Here is a 20,150-nt window from a genome sequence, read left to right as displayed (position 1 = left end):
GGCCAATCAGTGCATGAACAAAATCTCCGTATAAAATTAAAGTAACTTGTAAGTTGAGTGCTGGGTAACAAGGAACGAATATGTACATGAAAATGCATATTAAAGTAAGCAGTTGATGAAATTCCGTTAAATTCCTTTCATGGAATTTAGATAGAGATCAACTTCGACTATTGACTGGTAGGAAATTTTAACAGCACAAACGCATTCGTTGTAACTCTTTGACTGTCGCTGTTATAAGATAAATCCGTGAAGAAGATTAGGCGATTTTGGCCGAGTTCAACAAAGCACGCCAGCCGTTTCTTGCTCGTGCTAACCGCCGCCACTTGGGCACACCAAGAGAAGTCAAGTACTCCTCCACCTGATCTCTGCAACGCAGAGGAGGCCTTTCTTTTCCTCTGCTACTACCAACTGTTACCGCATCGCGTACTTTCAGGGCCAAAGCGTTTGTATCCGTTCGGACGACATGATCGAGTCAACGAAGCCGCTGGATCTTTAGGTGTGACCCCTCAACCGGAAATTCGTCGGAGTTAAATACTCTGCGGAAGAAATCACAGCCGGCGGAAAATATAGCATGCCCAGTTTTCGTTCATGCCATAAAAAGTTGAAAATGCCAGGCAAACAAAATGCAAGAACAATGCAAAACATGGACCTCATAGCTTTTAAATGATTTTCATGAAAAAAGCTGAAAGCTCTCGAAACTTCATAATGGAAACGGTTTACAGCAAGGAGCAGTCAACTCACCAATACGTTTAAATATATGTATTTATTCTGGATCGTGTAGATAATTTCGAAAATATCTTCTCATATGCTGACGATCTCCTCATATATCACGCAGACAGCAATATCTTTGCCATAAACTCAAATCTCCAACAAATCTTCGATCAGGTCGAAAAATATACATAAATTGGCAGCTAAAAGAAACACCAAAAAGTGTAAAACTATTTGGTTTTAGAATTTTTGAACGCTAATGTCTCAGAGCATGCACCTCACTATACAAAACTCCACAAAGTGATTACACAAATTAATATTATAACAGTCACCTCTATAAAATATCTAAAGTTCACAGAATAGATAGGAAGCACATACAAAGATGTCTGGACTGCAACGAAGACTACATAAAAAACTCTCTGGAACTAGGACATGAAATGCCAAAAATTGTGGGTCAAAAGGCCTAATTTATGTATATAATATTAGGTTTTTTTTTAATTTGTTTCGTCTTTTTTTATCTTATACCCCATAAATTTGTTACTTGCATAATGTTTTTTTTTTCAATTTTTTCATTATTTTGATTGTGCTTATTAATGATTAATATGCAAACTTTTATAGTAATAATTATTATCACAAAAGTATATAACACATATTAGTCACAGATGCTGAGAGCTCAACTTGGGGCATTGTATCTTAAATTTTTGTTTAAATTTATTAATCTTGTTTATTCAGATTAAGCCAACTTATGTATGAAATCTTTTCAAATAAACATAATTAAAAAAAAAATATTTTCATGAATTTCAAAGCTTCACGCTCTATTCTGTGTGGTCGAGTAGGGCAAATTTATCATATTTTCACCGAAAATATTCCTCCAAAAATTGCAACCTCCCGACAGTCGATACTCGTATAGGCACAACGAGGCACAGCGTACTTACCGTAGACAATTGCCTAAATTAACGGCATTTCGCGCAGTGGTTGAATCAATTGTATCAGCTTTTTTCATAAAAAAGATATTTAGTAACGTCGTAGAAGTCGTACAAGTTCATGCAGTAAAACAATCTACTGAGTAAAACTTGGATATCAGAGTGTAGCGAGATTTATTTTTTGATGGGAGTCACATGATTTTTTTTTTCATAATGACGCATTTGGAACATACTACAGGTAAATACCGCAGGCGATGAAGCAGTAGGCTGTATGAACTGACTAAGAATAAGAAGAAGAACGAAATAAATAAGAATTTTTTTGACAATAACGATGTTGTCTGTCACAGCTCTTAAATAAATCATAAATAATTGAACTCTGCTATGGTTACATACGTCCAGCAGCATCAAAAATGCGTTAAAAAAAGAACTGTTTTTAGAAGGGATAACAATACAAATAAATATCAAAAAATTGTATACATTGTTTATTAGTACTTAAGCTTTATCAAAAAATTTATTTTAATTTTTCTTTACAAAAATTAGTATATAAAAAATCACGTGCCCCAAAGTATAATGAGAAACAAGTTGCTCCACGGTTTGTATCATTTCTTCTTGAAATGTTGATGAATCTGTAAAAATTAGTAAATTGTAAATAAAGTTGTAGTTATAGTTGTCGAGCCGGTTTTTTGAATTTCGAAAAATTTTGGAATTTACGGCATTTAAAAAAAAATATGCGTTTTACGTCATAAATGTCACACTTTACTTATGTTTATAAATTTTTGTTTAAATATCTAAAATCAAATCTATAGAGAGAACACTTTCGAATATTTAAAAAATAATCGCATCAAAAAATATTAAAAACTGTATTTAATTAATTTTGTAAAAAAAAACAAAATGTTAAATGTTAAAATAAGTTATAATTCAAACCACAAATGCATGCAATACATAAAAGTTCAAATTGAAATTAGAAATAAAAATCAGTTTCGCAAAAATTCATCGCACTTGAGCTCATATTAATATGTTTCAAGTGCAGGCGCATAACTATTGGCGACCTGGTTAATAGTATTGTGAAGTAAAAAGAAGAGACTATTGTGAATGGGCCACCCTGCTGGGATACACACATAAAACCGAGTGGCATGCATACTAGGTTATAGCAATAGAAAAGCTGATTTATTTTTTTTTTTTCTTTGGATTTGGTAGTTTCAATGTCAAAGTGATCTGGTTTGATATTTGAAATTTGATACTCAAGCTGATGATTCAATTATTAAAGGTTTGCTCGCTTGTGACATTAGAATTCTGACACTTACTCAAAAAAAGGTCGCATTTAAGAAGGGCAAAGAAAGTGGAAAAATTTAATACCTTTTTAGTAAAAATGGTAGCAAAAAAGAATGTTTTGTTATTGAATTATAAATAAATATATGGTACCAACGGAAACTGCCAAATATGCTACTGAAAAAATTAAGTTGATTAAACCAAGAACTATAATTAATTATGTGAATTAATTTTTAAATTCAAAACTGATCGCGAAGAAGCGGATTCATTTGACTAAAAATAAACTTTGAAACTACTCACGTGAGTTTGGAGTTTTGACTTCCAAATCATGACTATTCTTACATTTCTAACTACTTGACAAACTACCTGTACTTACATAGTTAAATTAATTGTTATTATATGGAATGAGTTGGGGCGTGACTACCATTTGGAAGTGGTAGAAAATATTGTTTGTAATAGCGGTCCCTCCTCGGCAGGCAATAGCAAATCTCCAAATGTATTTCAGCCATAAACATCATATGCCGTTCGGAGACTGCGATGAATTACATATTGCGAAAAGAACTGTTGTTGGTAACTTATGTATTTTTCAAGCAAACTAGTAAGTACTTCCGCAACCTATATTTGAAAGGTATCGTGCCCAGATTGTGAAAATGCCCATCTTTCACGCGCATTGCCCCAAAAAGATGCTCTATGATATCCCAATTTAAGTTGTGTGTCAGGATGTATTACTTATCGCTTTGGTCCTGGACGTACCAAGCGAGTTCTTGCTCATAGGCACACCCTTTTGAAAAACGATATTTTTCGTACAAATTTTATTTTTCCTCAAAATTTCTAGAGCCGGCAGCCCCGAACTACAAAAATACAAAATAAATGCAAAAAAAAAATTATGCAAAATTAGGGTCTTCACACACGGGTCGCATCGTCATAGGTACTAAAATGTTTTTGACGTGATAACGTCTTATAATTCGATTTAACAGGCTGCACGCACGAAAAAATGTGTCGTTACCTTGCTCATTAGTGTTACCTTGCTCTTTAGTGTTACCTTGCTCTTTAGCGTTACCTTGCTCTTTAGTGTTACCTTGCTCATTAGTGTTACCTTGCTCATATGTAGTTACCTTGCTCATTGCATTGAATGAACTGCAAATTCTTTCACCATTCGAAAGCTACATCCTCCACGAGTAACATGGATTATATTTTATTTTGGAAATAGGGCTCGAGATATAGGTCAAAACGTGGACCCGGGTAACCTTCGGATGTGTATGTACAATATGGGTATCAAATGAAAGCTGCTGGTGAATGCTTTAGTCCAGAGTATTTTTCATGCCGCTCTGTGACTAGGGTCTCGAGATAGAGACCAAAACGTGGACCCTAGAATGTGTTTGTACAATATGGATATCAAATTGAATCTGTTGGTGAATGCTTTAGTACAGAGTATTTTTCATGCCGCTCCGTGACTGGGGTCTCGAGATATAGGTCAAAACGTGGACCCGGGTAACCTTTGGCTGTGTATGTACAATATGGGTATCAAATGAAAGCTGTTGATAAGTGCTTTAATACGGGGTAATTTTCATACCTATTGTGACTAGGGTCTGGAAATATATGCCAAAACGTGGACCCGCCGTGTCTTTGCACCGAATTAAACCAAACTTACACACATTGTTAAGGAGGTATTGAAGATGGTTTCCGTATAGTTTGGATACCTATTGGTAGACAGGGTCTCGAGATATAGGTCAAAACGTGGACCCGGGTAACCTTCGGATGTGTATGTACAATATGGGTATCAAATGGAAGCTGTTGGTGAATGCTTTAGTTCAGAGTATTTCCATCCGCTCCGTGACTAGGGTCTCGAGATAGAGACCAAAACGTGGACCCTAGAATGTGTTTGTACAATATGGATATCAAATGAAAGCTGTTGATAAGTGCTTTAATACGGGGTAATTTTCATACCTATTGATGACTAGGGTCTCGAAATATATGCCAAAACGTGGACCCGCCGTGTCTTTGAACCGAATTAAACCAAACTTACACACATTGTTAAGTAGGTATTGAAGATGATTTCCGTATAGTTTGAATACCTATTGGTAGATAGGGTCTCAAGATATAGGTCAAAACGTGGACCCGGGTAACCTTCGGACGTGTATGTACAATATGGGTATCAAATGAAAGCTGTTGGTGAATGCTTTAGTACAGAGTATTTTTCATGCCGCTCCGTGACTGGGGTCTCGAGATATAGGTCAAAACGTGGACCCGGGTAACCTTTGGTTGTGTATGTACAATATGGGTATCAAATGAAAGCTGTTGATAAGTGCTTTAATACGGGGTAATTTGTTATGTTATGTTATGTTATGTTATGTTATGTTATGTTATGTTATGTTATGTTATGTTATGTTATGTTATGTTATGTTATGTTATGTTATGTTATGTTATGTTATGTTATGTTATGTTATGTTATGTTATGTTATGTTATGTTATGTTATGTTATGTTATGTTATGTTATGTTATGTTATGTTATGTTATGTTATGTTATGTTATGTTATGTTATGTTATGTTATGTTATGTTATGTTATGTTATGTTATGTTATGTTATGTTATGTTATGTTATGTTATGTTATGTTATGTTATGTTATGTTATGTTATGTTATGTTATGTTTTGTTATGTTATGTTATGTTATGTTATGTTATGTTATGTTATGTTATGTTATGTTATGTTATGTTATGTTATGTTATGTTATGTTATGTTATGTTATGTTATGTTATGTTATGTTATGTTGTGTTGTGTTGTGTTATGTTATGTTATGTTATGTTATGTTATGTTGTGTTATGTTATGTTATGTTACGTTATGTTATGTTATGTTATGTTATGTTATGTTATGTTATGTTATGTTATGTTATGTTAAAGTATATTATGTTATGTTAATGTTAACTCATTCTCTATATCCATACAAAATATCTATCAAACAAATAAAATTAAAATTTTCTTTTGAAAAATGCAACCATTCAATCAGTATTTTCTTATGACGTTATCACGTTAAACTATCGTCAGTAAACCGACTTTACAGACAACCTCTTTTTTTATTTAATGTAGCAACGATGACGATACACTTGCTTGTCTGCACACAATGTCGAGCGATGAAGAGGAATTTATTTTATTGTATTGTCTTCTCCGTTGGAGGAGAAATAAAAGAAAAAGGATCTGTACGGTACAAAAATTCAAAATTCAACGTATTTTGACGCCGTCAAATATTGCCATACAACGGCTCGTATCTCTAGCTTTATTTACAATCATTTATTTACTCATTTCTTTTCTGTTTCTCATTTGGTACCAATAAAAAAACCCGATTATTTTGCTTTTGTTTTTGTCCGCCGGTGTTTGTATGCATTTGGTCATTTGGTATCAATTTCTAGTTTCACATTATAAATATTTAATAGTCTCGAACTGGAGGCGTTGAATAAAAAATGAAAACATTCTAGTGATGGCCTAGTGTGTATTGTGCTGAGGTTACGTGCCAAAGAGACAGGTAGCAAATAATTTCAATGCATACACACAACAACAAAAAACAAGATAACGCTGAAAATACATGCAAAGTTAACCACCAGCATCAGTAGCAGCGCTTGATTAGTTAGGATAAGCAAGGTGAGGAGACGGTTTACCAGTGAGCCAGACAAGCCGGAAAAAATTATATTTTCAACGAAAGACAACGAATTTCTTTCATTAAGCAAAGTTCACATATTTCTACATTCCCTCGCTTTCATAGAGACTTGAAAATATAACTGCGGCTTCAAGGTCTTTAAGTGAAAAAGCAAAAAAAAAACTATAATGACCTCGGTGCTCAAGTATATGTCGCTGCTGACTACCTGCTCAGTTTTTGCGGCGTTAATTTCTATTGTTTGGCAAGCATTTTTGTCCCTGAAACAGCTAAACAAATTAACTAGTATACTCACTGGGCTTTTGGCGATCGAAAGCAGCTTAAAGAAGCCACTTGAGGCGCCTAAGGTAGCAGTAGGTTATGGCGCCTGCACAGATTTGTTGCTCCATGCAACTGATTTTCTGAACTACACTGAGGAGCTGGTAAAGGGAATCGGTCCGGAATTTACTGTAGACGAGGTGAATGACAAACAAGAATTATTGCAAACGTTCGCCTACTATTTTCAAAATGGTGCCGCTGCAGAGTAAGTAATAATTTGAAATGTGCCAGTGAAAATAACAGCTTTTTGTTTACTCTTTGCTTTTCTAATAGGCGTATCATGCCCAACACTGAACTCTTTCGTGAACTTGTACAAATCGCTAAGTCTCGGCATCGGGACAGCGTACAATGGTTTCTAGGCGGCAATGCTCCACTAATGAGCACCAGATTTCATTTGGAAGGGGCCAATGTACTGCTAGGAGCGCGTGTCTCCCACAAGTAAGTGTATCCAATATTTGTGAAATAAAATAATTTTGAAACAAATGCATCTTTTTATGCGTGCATAGACTGCGCCGCCTAGTACCAGCAGCAATACAAATCGCAGGTGACGAAATTCCCGAGGATGATATCCACCTTATATTGGAGTACAAATTGGGTGATACTTGGGGTCCGCTCGAAGCACCTCGCGCCAACCGCTATATATTGCATAGCGATCAAAATAATCCACATTTGAATTCAGTTGAGCACTTTGGTCAGGCTTTAAGAAGTTTTCAACCACGCTTACTCGTTATTAGCGGTATACAAATGATGGATAGCTATAAGTTTGCACCAGGCGTACGCGAAGCCCGACTGGAAAAAGTCCAAGAGCAAATCACTTCACAAACGTCCACCACCTTGCAGCATTTCGAAATGGCAAGCTATGTAGAAATCGAACTACTTCAGCTGTTGCGTCAATACATTCTGCCTTATGTGGACTCGCTGGGCATGAACGAGCAGGAGCTGGGAAATTTGCAACAAGTGCTTACACATGGGCGCACCACACTTGCTACCGATTGGAATCCACGCGTTGCTACCGCTTTGGATCAAATGCGCGCCGTATTCCAAATTTTAACCCAAGATTTCTACAGAAACGTTACTGGTTTGCCGCGTAGACGCCTACTGACACGTATGCATGTGCATACACTTGCCTATCAGGCCCTACTGACAGTACGTGATTCACAATGGGAGCGCACACAATTAGCTGCGGCTAAAGCAGCACTCATTGCTCATCGGCATGTCTGCCAAACGGATATGGTAAGTTGGTAAGATAGTGTAACAAGTGGTTTTCTACTTAAATCTTCATTAATTTTAGATCAATCCCGAAGCAGCTACACTCTTGTTAGATGATAGTTTTGCTACTACAGCTCAGAATAAGGGAACAGCTAATCGCATACAATTCAATCCGCAAAACCCTGTGCCATGCTGGAATGAAACTATTGCTGTGAACGATCAAAAATCATTACCCATTGAAATTTGTGTGGCCCCAGTGCTAGTGTGCCGTGTAGCTAAGAAAACGGCAGGCGCTGGCGATAATATCTCGGCAGCTGCGCTGTCTCAACAGCTATAAATCATAAAAAAAAATCATGACATATATATTGAGTGCCCTCTCCAAACGACTGCTGTAACCCAGAGTGACCTTAATAGCATGTGGATCCTGAGACCTGTAGTATGGGACTCGAATAAGTACATACTAGGCAAAATAAAAAAAGACAAAAATCTATTGCAATCCTGTCGATGCAAACATTCCTGAACGGGCAAATCAAGACATTTAATTGTTCCTTTACCTTAGAGAAATTTACATCAGTGTAATATTAGTTACACTAATACAAAAGTATAGCTTCAATTTCCACAAATTAAAAATTAATCCTTTGTTCACTTACCTACTTAGACTGTGGTATAGATATTTTGCTATGTTAATAATAATTTGTGTTTTATTTGTCGTTGGCGGACGTAATTAGTTAATGATTTTAATTTTTATCGGTTTTAGAATTTTATATTTTAGACTAAATTATACTCAAAAGACAATGTTGAATATCGCGTTATTCTAAATGTATGTATATGTTTAAATCTTATAGTAATTTGATCAATAAATTCAGTTATTGACTTAAACAAATTATTTACAAGGGCCTTAAAATTAAATAAAAAAAAACGGTACCACTTATTTCTCGTTAACAAAAATCCAAATATTGAGAACTGGAATTTTATTGACTTGCCTGTGTCGCTATATATTGTTTTTACATTCCCCTTTACTTAACTTTTTTGCTTTGCAATTTACAATAAATATGCATTTGTAAGTTAAAACCTACATATAAACTTTTATTTCTTCTCTTACATTTTCACAACACTTGCCTGATACGGGCATCGCTTACTAGCTAAGAAAAGATCAACTACATATATTAGCAAATAAAATACAGTTTTTTAATTGATACCTAGCACACTAAAGACCCGGCATGACGTACGCAATATTGTCCAGTGTCGCTGCTAGATTTTCACTTAGTTGAGACTTTCGTTCCAAACCGGGTATGCGTGTTGTGAGGCACAGAAGAGGACCTAGAGAGCAAAGCAGACTATCCAGCAATACGGAAAGGCTACCGGACACAGCGATTTGCCCCTCATGTTCTTTAAGTCGCTCACCAATAATGGTTAGACTCTCCCCAAGCAATTTAAGATGCGCTGCCGTATCGATAGGCTCTACGTTCGGCAAAACCGTCTTTTTGTTGTGCGAATTTGTGGTATGTGAAGTGGCTGCTGTGATGTGTGTTAATTTGCTGTTTGCTTGGATATTGTTAGCAAGGGACACATGCGCGGAAAGACTGTTACTACCAGTTATAGCTCCAGTCATACTGACCCGACTGTGGCTATTGTTTCGTCTTCGTTTGGGTGTCAGCCCCGTGGTTAACGATTCTCCGACGTTAGTTGTCACGGAAAAAGAATTGCCTCGTGGCTTTACTTTCGTAATTGCAGTGCTCACAATGGATTGCGGCGACTGTTGCCGTTCTTCTGCTAGCTTTTTGGTGCGACTTGTAGTTGGCTTATAGTATGACATGTAAGGGTTCTCAGGGGCCGTGGTTATACGCTCCCGGGACTTGGCTTTAGTGGCTTGAATTTTAGCTTTCCGTCGCCAGGAGTCTTTCTCTTTATTCGAAACATTCGCCCATAATTCACCAAGACGCTTGGCGGCATTCGAAAAATCTTAAAATAAACGAATTTTTTATTAGATTAATTTCAACTCTTCTAAATTATCTGTTTACCTAAATCTTGACCCTTGCTTAGTTTACCGGATTTACGTAATTCCCGAGCCCACATGCTGTATGCTGTATAACGTGTCTTGCCTTTATCTTTGCGCTCCACCTTCCCCGTAACAACACGTCCATCTTTCAGTACTCTACGCTTATTTGCTTTTTCCGTCATGTATAAACTTTGGCGCACTTTTGACTCCGTATTACCGGCGCTATCAGTAACTTCACCATCGACAATTCCTGCTACTAACTCCTTAAGATCTTCATCAGAGTCACCTGTTGGTGTATTAACATCCCCGAAGTTCTCGCCATCTGTACCGTTATCCGTCATTTCGTCATGCAATTCATTATCGTCTTCAGCTAAATCACTAATATCACCTCCTATTTCTCCTCCACTGTTCAAGTGAGTTCTACGGGCGGGTCGCATCCCAGCATTGAAGATATTTCTGCCACGAACATTACCGTTACGCGTCAGCGGTTTTGCCGCTCTTTTTAGCTTCTTCTCCACTTCATCTGGTGACTGAAAGTCGAGTAGTTTGGATGATTTCTTGCGTACGCGTCCACTACGCGACACACCAGTCACCTGAAATTCTTCGAACCAAAATTGATATCAATGCCTGAAAACCAATATTAAATTCAATCGCGCTCACTTACCTTTGCTAGATATGGAATTCTGAGGCGTTTCCATTACGATTCGAGCCAAAATTTGGATTTTTGAGTTTTTGTGATTTGTTTTTGTTTGGACTTCGTTGCGTTCTATGAGGAAAATTTCGTAAGAAAATGCGTGTAATAGGTAAAGTGCAATATACTGCAGAGTTGCTTCAGAGATATTGACATTCCGTTAGACTAATTATTTCATGCCATGGATGATATACGCGTTGTGGAGGATTATTAGAAATAATCATATTCTGAAACAAAACTCGTGTCATTAATCAAATTTAATTTTCATGAAAATATGCTCCGTTTTAAATATTTTTTGTATTGGAGAAGAGAATTCAATCAAGCTTATTTAAATCAAGATTACGATGCTTAATAATTGTACGCAATATTTGTTTTCAATAGACTTCGTTTTTTTGTTTGCGCAAAGCAACCCTGTGACGGTTGGCTATTTGCTTAAATAGTTGCCGCTTTCATAGCGCTTTTCCGCAGTTTGATAGAAAATAATATAAAAATATCAGAGAAATTCAAACGTCTGCCAAGCGCTTGGAAGGTTTTGAAAGTGAAAATATTTAGTTTTCCAGTCAACAATCAAAAACTAAGAGAATTTTTGGACAGGGTAATATAAAGTCACAAAGAAGAATGACGACTGCAACGACGCCGCAGCAGCAGTACCCACAAGAGCATATACGCTTTGTACTCTCAGAAATACCAAGTCGCTTGGAGGCGTTACATTTTACGAATGGAGGCGCAACGACACCTACAGGGGCACCAAATCGCCACAGTCCCAATGAGCCAACACCAGCGACCATATTTGCTAATCCTCATCCTGTAGATAACGCTACGAATGTACCACATTCTCACGATAATATTTTGGTTCCAATACCCTCACCCGATGAAATGATAATACGCCAGCGTGGTCGACGCCGTTTCAATAATGCTGCCTCTCCTGATACAGGTAATACACCGTTGCGTATGCCATTCCAGCGTACACCAACGAAGGTACCACTAAGTACAAGCATGATATTGCGCAGTTCACCGCGTAAGCGTCTTACCATGGGCAGTACACCGCCGGCTCCTGAACCACCAATAATGCCTTCGCCAACCAAAGCAAAACAAAAATTATGGCCGCCGGGAACACCACTTGTGAAGAAATTGCGGCTTGAGAGCGAAGATGGCGTTTGCAATAAACCAATTGCTCAAATTAATGGAGAAACACCCTTGCCAGTGTTGTTGCAAGGCATGTCGCAACAACAACTTATTGAACTAATTGTTGACGAGTTGGTTGCGGGTGATCCAAAAACTGAAGAGCGGTTACGTATACGACTACCTATGCCGGATATAGAGTGAGTCAAATATAAATTTACAAATACAATATTTTGTTCATTGTTATAAATTATTTGCAGTCCCCTAGAAGAGGAATTATTACACGCCAAACGGCAAATATTTCGCTCACTGCCCACTTCACGTCTTTGTAAGAAAACAGACAGTAGCGCATATTCACGTGCTGCGCTGCATCTTAGCGAGTTTAAACGTTTACTCAATGGGCACACCAAACAGTTATATGACTCTGGGAATTGGGATGCATTATTGGACTATGTTACCCTGGCATGGCCTATCGTACGAGCAACACCCCACTGGGATAGCGCTGCACACAATGTAATGCGACGTCAATGCTTTAAGCTACTAGCGTGCCATTGCATTGCGGCGCTGAAAAATGGTGGACTACGTTTGGGAACAATACGCTTACATGAGACTGAGCGAAATTTAGTCGAATGGGCGCGAGACTACGAAGATGTGCAGTCATGCCAGAGTACACTGAACAAAGTGATTTCGAAAGGTCGTGTTACGCTATAGTATTTTCCTGTTTATTTGATAATAATTAGTTGTAGAATTTTGTACCGAAAGACTCTGGGGCGCGCGAGCGGTTGAAGAATCGTCGTTTTCAGCTTAACCATTAGATTTTAAATAATTCTGTTTTAATATAATTAACTAAAGTAAAGCCAGCGCGTTTATTTGAATGTTGCCATAATTTATGCATGTAATATATAAAATAACGCTAGATAAAGCGATTAATTGTGATCAAAAAGACAAGTGACCAATACAATCACAACTTAATGATAAACTCGAAAAACAAAAAAAAACTTACATAAAGTTAAGTTTTTATATATTTAGTTATTTTAAATGTTATTTTTTGTTTCGAACGTACATTTCATTTGTATATAATCAACCATTCATCCCCGCCAGCTTGTACATGTTTAGCTAGATTTTAAAAATTTTCACACCACGAACAATTTTACTGTTTAACGCAGAAAATCAGGCGAACTTTCCAGTGCAAGAATTTCTTTGGTTTTCACAAATACCTTCACACTAACAAAATGTATTACGAAACTTAGGAATTTGACAAAAAAAAAATGTTATCGATGCACTTAGTTGACCATTGTGTCCTATAACACAACAACAAATCGGTTAGCAAATGCAAAGCACTGTGAACGCACTACTCCGACAAAAAACGGGTGTACTACTTGTAGTACGCTAAGTATATCTGGAGTAGTAGTTGAATTGTTTGTACGCTCCTCACCACTAAATTTAAATATTATTTATCCATAAAAAAAAAAGTTCCCTAACCTGCATGACTGGCTTAAATATTAGTAAGATCAGCATAAAAGTGTTAACGTCTACGTTTGGTATTATTATTTTTATTGTTTTCATATTTTTAAGTTGAAAAATGTGTGTTTATTTTAAATACGACCACGCGCTTTATACTACCAAAATCAGAGAGCGAATGAACGTCGGAGATACTGGTTTGGTGTATTAATAAAAGTATATAGATTAATTAAATTTCACAAATAATGTCTTACAAATTTTATCTATTCTCATTAATATAAATACAATAAAATATTTGCATTTTTACTAGTTGAATTTATGAATATTGGTGGAATAATGAAGCGCAAAAGCTAATTTTGGTGTTTTACTTCCTTCTAAAGCACATTGCTTCCTAAATAATGTGCCAAAATTTCAAGGAAATCCGAGAAATACTTACGGAGATAGATGACTTTAACCAAAGTAGGTTAGTAGGGGGAACTTGAGGCATAGAAACTTTAAAACGAATTTTATGGATTTATTTTCAAAACATGGAATTTTGGTTTTTTACTTCCTTCTAAAGCACATTGCTTCCTAAATACTGTGCCAAAATTTTAAAGAAATCGGAGAAGAGTTATTGTTGTTGTTGTTGTAGCAGTATCTTCGCCCTGTCAGTGTAGTGTAATTACCGGTCGTCTTCGTCTAGCTCATCTAACGGTTGGCCCAGGAAACGGGCTGTTTCGACGGGTTGGGTCCACAGGGAGAGGGGTGTTAGATGAGTGGGTTTGTTGGGGCATGTGAAAAGGTGGTTAGTGTCGTGCGGGGTGCCTTCACATGCTGGACATATGTTTAGTATGTCGGGGTCGATTCTGAATAGGTAGGAGTTTAACCTGCTACAGTATCCAGAACGTAATTGTGCCAAGATTACGCGGGACTCTTGGGGAAGCTGGAGCTCTTCATCTGCGATGGGTGGTGGTTGGACTCCGATAACGGCATTCGGGGGTCGGGAGCTTTGGAAGGTGGTAAGGGTCTCCCGATGGATGTCGTTAATGATCTGTCTGCATACTGTCTGATCCTGGAGTGGTCTGTCAGTTTTGTCCAGGATCTCGTCCACGTAGTTGAGGAAGTGTCTCCTGATGTGCCTGGGAGGTGGATCGGGCTCGAGCAGGTGTCTGCATGGGTGAGGCCTGCGGTGACACCCTAGCAGAAACTGCTTGCCGAGCATTTTGTTGTGCTCCTTAACAGGGAGCATGTTAGCCTCATCGTGTAGGTGTTGAATTGGGGCATCAGGAGACATCCTGTCGCGGTCCTAATGGCAGTATTTTGGCAGGTCTGTAGCTTCGTCCATTGCGTATCACTGGTTCCAGGCGACCAGACAGGCGCGGCATAGTTGAGAACCGGTCGGCCTATTGCTTTGAAAGTCGACAGCAACATTTCTTTGTCTTTGCCCCAAGTGCTGCCGGCGAGCGACTTGAGGACCTTGTTGCGATTCTGTACTCTCGTTGCAATAGCGGTTGTGTGCGCTGAGAAGGAGAGCAAGCTGTCAAAGGTGACTCCCAAAATTCTGGGGTTATTAACCGTCGGTATTGGGGTATCATCGACGTGCACCTGAAGTTGCAGCTTGACCTCCTTTGTCCAGGTTGTAAAAAGGGTCGCCGTGAATTTAGTGGGAGAAAGTTTTAAGTTTTTCGCAGTGAGGAAGCGAGAAAGGCGGGCGAGGTAGTCGTTTACCTTAGAGCATAGGCCATCAATGTCATAGCCCGACGCCATTATCGTGCAGTCGTCGGCGTATGAGACCAGTGAGACTACCTCTGGTGGCTGGGGGAGTTTCGAAATATAGAAATTAAAAAGCAAGGGTGAAAGGACACCACCCTGCGGTACTCCTTGCTTTATTTTTCTCTGTTTGGAGGTTTGGTTTCGAAATATCACCGACGAGTGACGACCACTCAGGTAGTTCGCGGTCCACCTCTTCAGCCCTGGCGGGAGTGTCGACTGTAAAATGTCATCTAGTAGCGTGGCGTGGCTGACTGTATCGAAAGCCTTTTGTAAGTCCAACGCTACTAGGACAGTCCTCTCGCAGGGGCGGTTTTGGTTTAGACCGCGGTTTACCTGGGTGTTTATGACGGTGAGTGCCGCCGTGGTGGTGCTGTGCACTCTACGGAAACCATGCTGGTGTGGGGCTGGAGTCAGGTGTTGTGTGAGGAGTGGGAGTAGAAGGGCTTCAAGTGTCTTCACTACTGGGGAAAGGGGAGTTATCGGACGATAAGACTCCCCTTGGTTGGCGGGTTTCCCAGGCTTCAGTAGTGGGACCACTCTCCCTAATTTCCACTTATCAGGAATAATGAGAGTGGCCATGGACAGATTGAAGACCTTAGTGAGGTATTCTACTCCCAATGGACCCAGTTTTTTCAGCATTAGCATGTTTAGTCCGTCGGGGCCGATGGCTTTTGATGGTTTCATTCGTTTGATGACCCCCTGAACCTCGTCGCTGGTGAAAGTAAGCGGTGCACTGTTGTAGGGCAGTTTGAGCAACCGTCTGGTGGCACAACGTTTGGATCTGTCGACCGGAGGGTGCAGTATAAATTGCCGGCTAAAATAGCTCGCGCATCTCTTCGGGTCCGACGAAGTACGACCGTTGAAGGTGATATCCACCTTGTCGTTGTGCTTCGTCGGGTTCGACAGGGACCTTACGGTGGACCAGAGCTTGCTCACACCAGAGGTGAAGTTACAGGACTTCAGATGCTCCACCCATTTGGTCCGCTTATGTTGGGTGACCAGTTGCCGGATCTCCGAATTGAGATGCTTAATTCGAGGATCCCCAGGATCGGCCTGGCGTAGACGGTCACGCTCGTTTGCCATAACGGCTGCTTCGGCTGGGAAGTTGGGACGTAATTCCCGGATCCATCCAGCGGGTATGAATCGAGCCGCGGCGGCTGTGATCGCCTTGCGGGTGCGCGTTCGCCTGCGCGCACATTGGTGGGAGTGGGTAGGGCTGCGAAAATGTCCTCAGTAAATTCCGCGAATCTGGTCCAATCAGCTTTGTTAAAGTTGACGTATGACCGGTGATCCGCGGAAACAAAGTCGGCAGATCTCTCGATCGAGATGATAATGGGCAAGTGGTCTGATGCAAGCGATAGCATAGGTCGCCAGGTTATGCTATTTATCAGACCTGCGCTAGCAATTGTTATGTCAGGCGAGCTGCTGTAATTGCCCACTACCCTGGTGGGGGCGTCGTCGTTTACAGTGCTGAACGTCGAATCGACTATCTGCTCTGCCAATAGCTGTCCCCTACGATCATTTGGCAGGCTTGAATGCCAAAGATCGTGATGCGCGTTAAACTCACCTACTACCAATCGGTTTTCTCCCCTGATGAGCGCACCAATATCGGGGAGATATCCTGCCTGGCAGCAGGTGACAGGGGGTATGTAAATATTATATAGGGTATATTCAGAAACGCATTATAAATGCGCAGTAATTGCAGCGCTGGCAGCACTGCCAATGTGACAAGTGTTGCAATTGATAGATTGGCAGTATTAAAATTTTTCCTGCAAATAATCCGTGACGTTTGATACAAAAATGGCGTTTTCGAACGCGATGCATTTGCAGTACAGTAGGTTCTGTTTTTATGCGGTAGATACGTTCCGCAAGAAACAGCATAAAAAAAGCTACTAGTTCTATAGTAAAACTGTGGATACGTTTCAAAAGTGCTAAAACCGCATAAATCTGAAATAATGTAATAAAATCGCATAAAAAAGGGCACTAGTCACATATTATAACTATAGATACGTTCCATAGACCGCATGAATCTGAAATAATTAAATAAAATTGCATAAACAAAATATTGTATTTTTGAAAATTATATCTTTATTTAAGAAACGTCAGAATCGAAAAATAAATTTAAGTCAGAAATAGAATCAGACAATACACGCATGTTGCGCATTCGTTTAGGATTTGGCGTAAAATCACTTTCGTCACTTGAGGAAATGTACACGTCTGATCTAGATAGTTATGCAGGCGGTTCCATACTTGTAGGGTTAGCATTTCTGATGTAATCTGTGATGAGTTTTTGCTTAGCTGGTTTAGAATCTTGTTTATATGTACAATTCCCGATAGGTCGACATGCATTTTGTAATTTAAAAAAAACCGCACTATTTCAAAACCGCATAAAAAAGCCGCATAAAAACAGAACCTACTGTACTGCCATATTTGCATTTCTGAACGCATTGCCAACACTGCAAAAGTACGTTGCGCATTATAATGCGTTATTGAATATACCCATATTTCGAGCTCGGCATCGCCTGAATGGACAGCTATACCTTGACGTTCTAAGGTGCTGTCCCTGCGGTCGATGCCTTCATCAATAAGGCGATACTGCACTGAATAGTGTACTATGAACGCTAGGCCACCACCGTTGTCTCGCTCGCGGTCCTTTCGGTGTACATTGTAGCCGTCCTTGGTAATCAGGGGGGAGCTAGCGTGCAGTTTTGTCTCCTGGACCGCAGCTATCTTAATTCCGAACCGACTCATGAAGTCGACTATCTCGTCAATCTTACTCGTGAGTCCGTTGCAGTTTAGTTGCAAAAGCTTGAAGCTTCGCGGGAGTGTCGTCGTAATTCGGGGGGTGAGGGATGCGTGATGTTGTCTGCGTTGGTCCTGCTGTGCGTTCCGCAAAATGGGTAGTGGCCTGATGTTGTCTGATGGCCGCGCCACTGGGGGCGGTTGCGGGTGCAGGGCTCTGCAGCAGGGGGCAACGTAGTCGCGTGTCCACTCACGGGTGGGTGCAGGCCGGAGCACCTCCGAAAATGGCACCAGCCACTGCAAGAATTGCATTGAACTGTTGTCAAGTTCCGAGGAACTACGGTCTGACACACGGAGCAGACTGTGCGGGGGACCAAGAGCTGCTGGTTTGTCCCCGCACTGGGGTAGGAGCAGGAGGGTTGTGGGTTTGAGAGGGAGTTGTGTTGCTCTTGGGGGCTCCTTACCGTAGAGGTGTTATTAATGGCGGCAGTGTGAGGTGCCGTTTGTGGCAAATGCAGCAGTAGAATACTTCAGGTCCGGGGTTGGGTTCGACGCCAGCCAGGAAGAGAAGTATTTGGAGCAAACTGGCTGCTATGAGTTGCTCCTGTGACGAAAGATTTAGGGTAAAATACGGTACACTAGACAGGGCTAGTATACTGGGGCGGCAGCCCTTGGTCGGGAAAGAAAACCCGAGTCATTCCGGTAACGTAGAACCGGCTGCCATGGGAATGAGTAGTAGTACTTTCTTTAAGACCAAAAGGGTAATATAATTTATATTGCGTTTTGAGACTGCTTGTTGCTTTCTCTATTTCCATATTTTGTTTTGTAATGTCAAATCCACCTTTTTTATAATAGTGTACCTACCTTCTAAACTTATTTATTTCATGTAAGTTATGTGAAACTTATAGACAAGATCATGCGTACACCTCATATTATGAAAAATCCTCTATTAGTTATCGCAGAAGAAAATGTGTGGTTCTTTGGACATTCACTTTATTTATACAAAAATATTTTTGGTTTTTTAATTTACAGGAAATTAGTATAACTCTAGACTACTACACATTCATACATTTTTGATTTCGTTTCGTTTTTAAGTCGTTTATACCAATACATTTATATACTTATACATACATATACTCGTACATTAATTTTAAATTATTTAAAAACACTTTTAAATTATGAATTATGACAACAGCTTCCATTTATGACAACAATTTATCTGTGGTACATTACGATGAGATTGAATGATGTACTCCGCATATTCCTATCAGACGGGGGCGGTTATTTAATTATATTTCACATATGACGCCCTGTGCTCCACTAGACAGAGAACGTAAATTCATATGAGTTGAAGGAAAACATATACATATATATGTATATATATACGAGATATAGATATATATATGCATGCTATGGCATAGTTTTACTTTTTTGCTTATTTTTAAAAAGCTTTCAGAATAACTTTTGATTCTACAAAGTTCACTTAAAATTATTTTAACACATTTGTTTTCCGTTACGCCTACTAATATGTACGTATGTATGCATGCTTATGCTTCGAATTATTTCGTGTAAATAGTACTCGTATTTAAGCTTTTATTATAAGTTTATGCTATGTTTCAAAAGCATCAAATTAAACTTAAATTTTCTGTTTTAATCTTAAAGCTTATTTGCATGTACGGCTGCGTGTGGCATTGAAAATTAGTGATAAAATGGTCAGCAACAGTAAGGAACCAGCGTTCATTTGTCGAGAAGCTGCAGATATGTGGCGCCCTGTAAGAAAATAAGAAGAAGCTAATCAAAGTTAAATATTTTTAAAACTTGAAAAAATTTATTAAATTTTTTAATTATTGCTATGTATACAGAAAAATATTGTGATAATAATAATATTTTGTAATATTTAATAAATAAAATTTTATAATAGTAATAATATTAGTTTGAGGAAAAATAAATCCACTAAATAGTGGAGAAAATTCTTGGTAGATGGATGTAGTGATCGATAACTCGTAAAGTATCGGTGGCGGCCGCCGTAGCCGAATGGGTTGGTGCGTGATTACCATACGGAATTCACAAAGATAACGTTGGCTCGAATCTCTGTGAAAGACCAAAATTAAGAAAAATAATTCTCTGATAGCGGTCGCCCCTCGGCAGGCAATGGCAAACCTCCGAGTGTATTTCTGACATGAAAAAGCTCCTCATATAAATATCTGCCGTTCGGAGTCGGCTTGAAACTGTAGGTCCCTCCATTTGTGGAACAACATCAAGACGCCCACCACAAATAGAAGGAGGTGCTCGGCCAAACATCCAAAAAG

At 39.2% G+C, this 20,150-nt stretch overlaps 4 protein-coding genes across 9 annotated transcripts in view; 2 read left to right on the top strand and 2 right to left on the bottom strand.

Annotated features, from left to right (window-relative positions):
- The first annotated feature begins 6,210 nt into the window (after positions 1-6,210).
- On the top strand, positions 6,211-9,149 carry LOC128860126 (ADP-dependent glucokinase). Of its 2 annotated transcripts, XM_054097400.1 has the most exons (5): positions 6,211-6,534; positions 6,656-7,070; positions 7,139-7,303; positions 7,372-8,098; positions 8,157-9,149. In XM_054097400.1, exons 2-5 carry the CDS (start codon positions 6,718-6,720, stop codon positions 8,409-8,411), a joined length of 1,500 nt encoding a protein of 499 aa, XP_053953375.1. In that variant the 5' UTR covers positions 6,211-6,534; positions 6,656-6,717; the 3' UTR covers positions 8,412-9,149. The 2 variants fall into 2 exon arrangements, with proteins under 2 accessions (XP_053953375.1, XP_053953374.1); XM_054097399.1 differs by having other exon boundaries at positions 6,211-7,070.
- LOC128860127 (FACT complex subunit SSRP1) lies at positions 9,132-10,864 on the bottom strand. Its single transcript, XM_054097401.1, has 3 exons — positions 10,738-10,864; positions 10,096-10,674; positions 9,132-10,036 (listed from the first exon to the last, which is right to left on the bottom strand). Exons 1-3 carry the CDS (start codon positions 10,769-10,771, stop codon positions 9,282-9,284), a joined length of 1,368 nt encoding a protein of 455 aa, XP_053953376.1. The 5' UTR covers positions 10,772-10,864; the 3' UTR covers positions 9,132-9,281.
- A 309-nt stretch (positions 10,865-11,173) lies between these two features.
- Positions 11,174-13,653, top strand: LOC128860128 (uncharacterized). Its single transcript, XM_054097402.1, has 2 exons — positions 11,174-12,086; positions 12,147-13,653. Exons 1-2 carry the CDS (start codon positions 11,383-11,385, stop codon positions 12,595-12,597), a joined length of 1,155 nt encoding a protein of 384 aa, XP_053953377.1. The 5' UTR covers positions 11,174-11,382; the 3' UTR covers positions 12,598-13,653.
- Positions 13,654-18,817: 5,164 nt separating this feature from the next.
- Positions 18,818-20,150, bottom strand: part of LOC128860125 (uncharacterized) — a 54,072-nt gene continuing 52,739 nt past the window's right edge. For 4 of the 5 annotated variants that reach the window (XM_054097393.1, XM_054097395.1, XM_054097394.1 and 1 more), the window contains one exon: positions 18,818-19,632. In XM_054097393.1, coding sequence (XP_053953368.1) covers positions 19,505-19,632 — 128 coding nt within the window. In that variant the 3' untranslated portion in view covers positions 18,818-19,504. The remainder of the gene's footprint in view (positions 19,633-20,150) is intronic. The other variant, XM_054097398.1, reaches the window with a different exon arrangement.

This window comes from Anastrepha ludens, chromosome 4, assembly GCF_028408465.1.
Source record: "Anastrepha ludens isolate Willacy chromosome 4, idAnaLude1.1, whole genome shotgun sequence".
Classification (NCBI taxonomy): domain Eukaryota; kingdom Metazoa; phylum Arthropoda; class Insecta; order Diptera; family Tephritidae; genus Anastrepha; species Anastrepha ludens.
This window is presented reverse-complemented; position numbering and strand designations above follow the sequence as displayed.

What these genes read in the sequence shown, in the direction of transcription:
- LOC128860126 (XM_054097400.1), top strand. Translation starts at nt 6,718, where the DNA reads ATGACCTCGGTGCTCAAGTATATGTCGCTGCTGACTACCTGCTCAGTT. An exon ending in GGAGCGCGTGTCTCCCACAA is followed by an intron (nt 7,304 to 7,371) that starts GTAAGTGTATCC and finishes ATGCGTGCATAG; the next exon opens with ACTGCGCCGCCTAGTACCAG. An exon ending in ATGTCTGCCAAACGGATATG is followed by an intron (nt 8,099 to 8,156) that starts GTAAGTTGGTAA and finishes CATTAATTTTAG; the next exon opens with ATCAATCCCGAAGCAGCTAC.
- LOC128860127 (XM_054097401.1), bottom strand. Translation starts at nt 10,771, where the DNA reads ATGGAAACGCCTCAGAATTCCATATCTAGCAAAG. An exon ending in GAATTCCATATCTAGCAAAG is followed by an intron (nt 10,675 to 10,737) that starts GTAAGTGAGCGC and finishes TTTGGTTCGAAG; the next exon opens with AATTTCAGGTGACTGGTGTG. An exon ending in AAGCAAGGGTCAAGATTTAG is followed by an intron (nt 10,037 to 10,095) that starts GTAAACAGATAA and finishes GTTTATTTTAAG; the next exon opens with ATTTTTCGAATGCCGCCAAG.
- LOC128860128 (XM_054097402.1), top strand. Translation starts at nt 11,383, where the DNA reads ATGACGACTGCAACGACGCCGCAGCAGCAGTACCCACAAGAGCATATA. An exon ending in CTACCTATGCCGGATATAGA is followed by an intron (nt 12,087 to 12,146) that starts GTGAGTCAAATA and finishes AATTATTTGCAG; the next exon opens with TCCCCTAGAAGAGGAATTAT.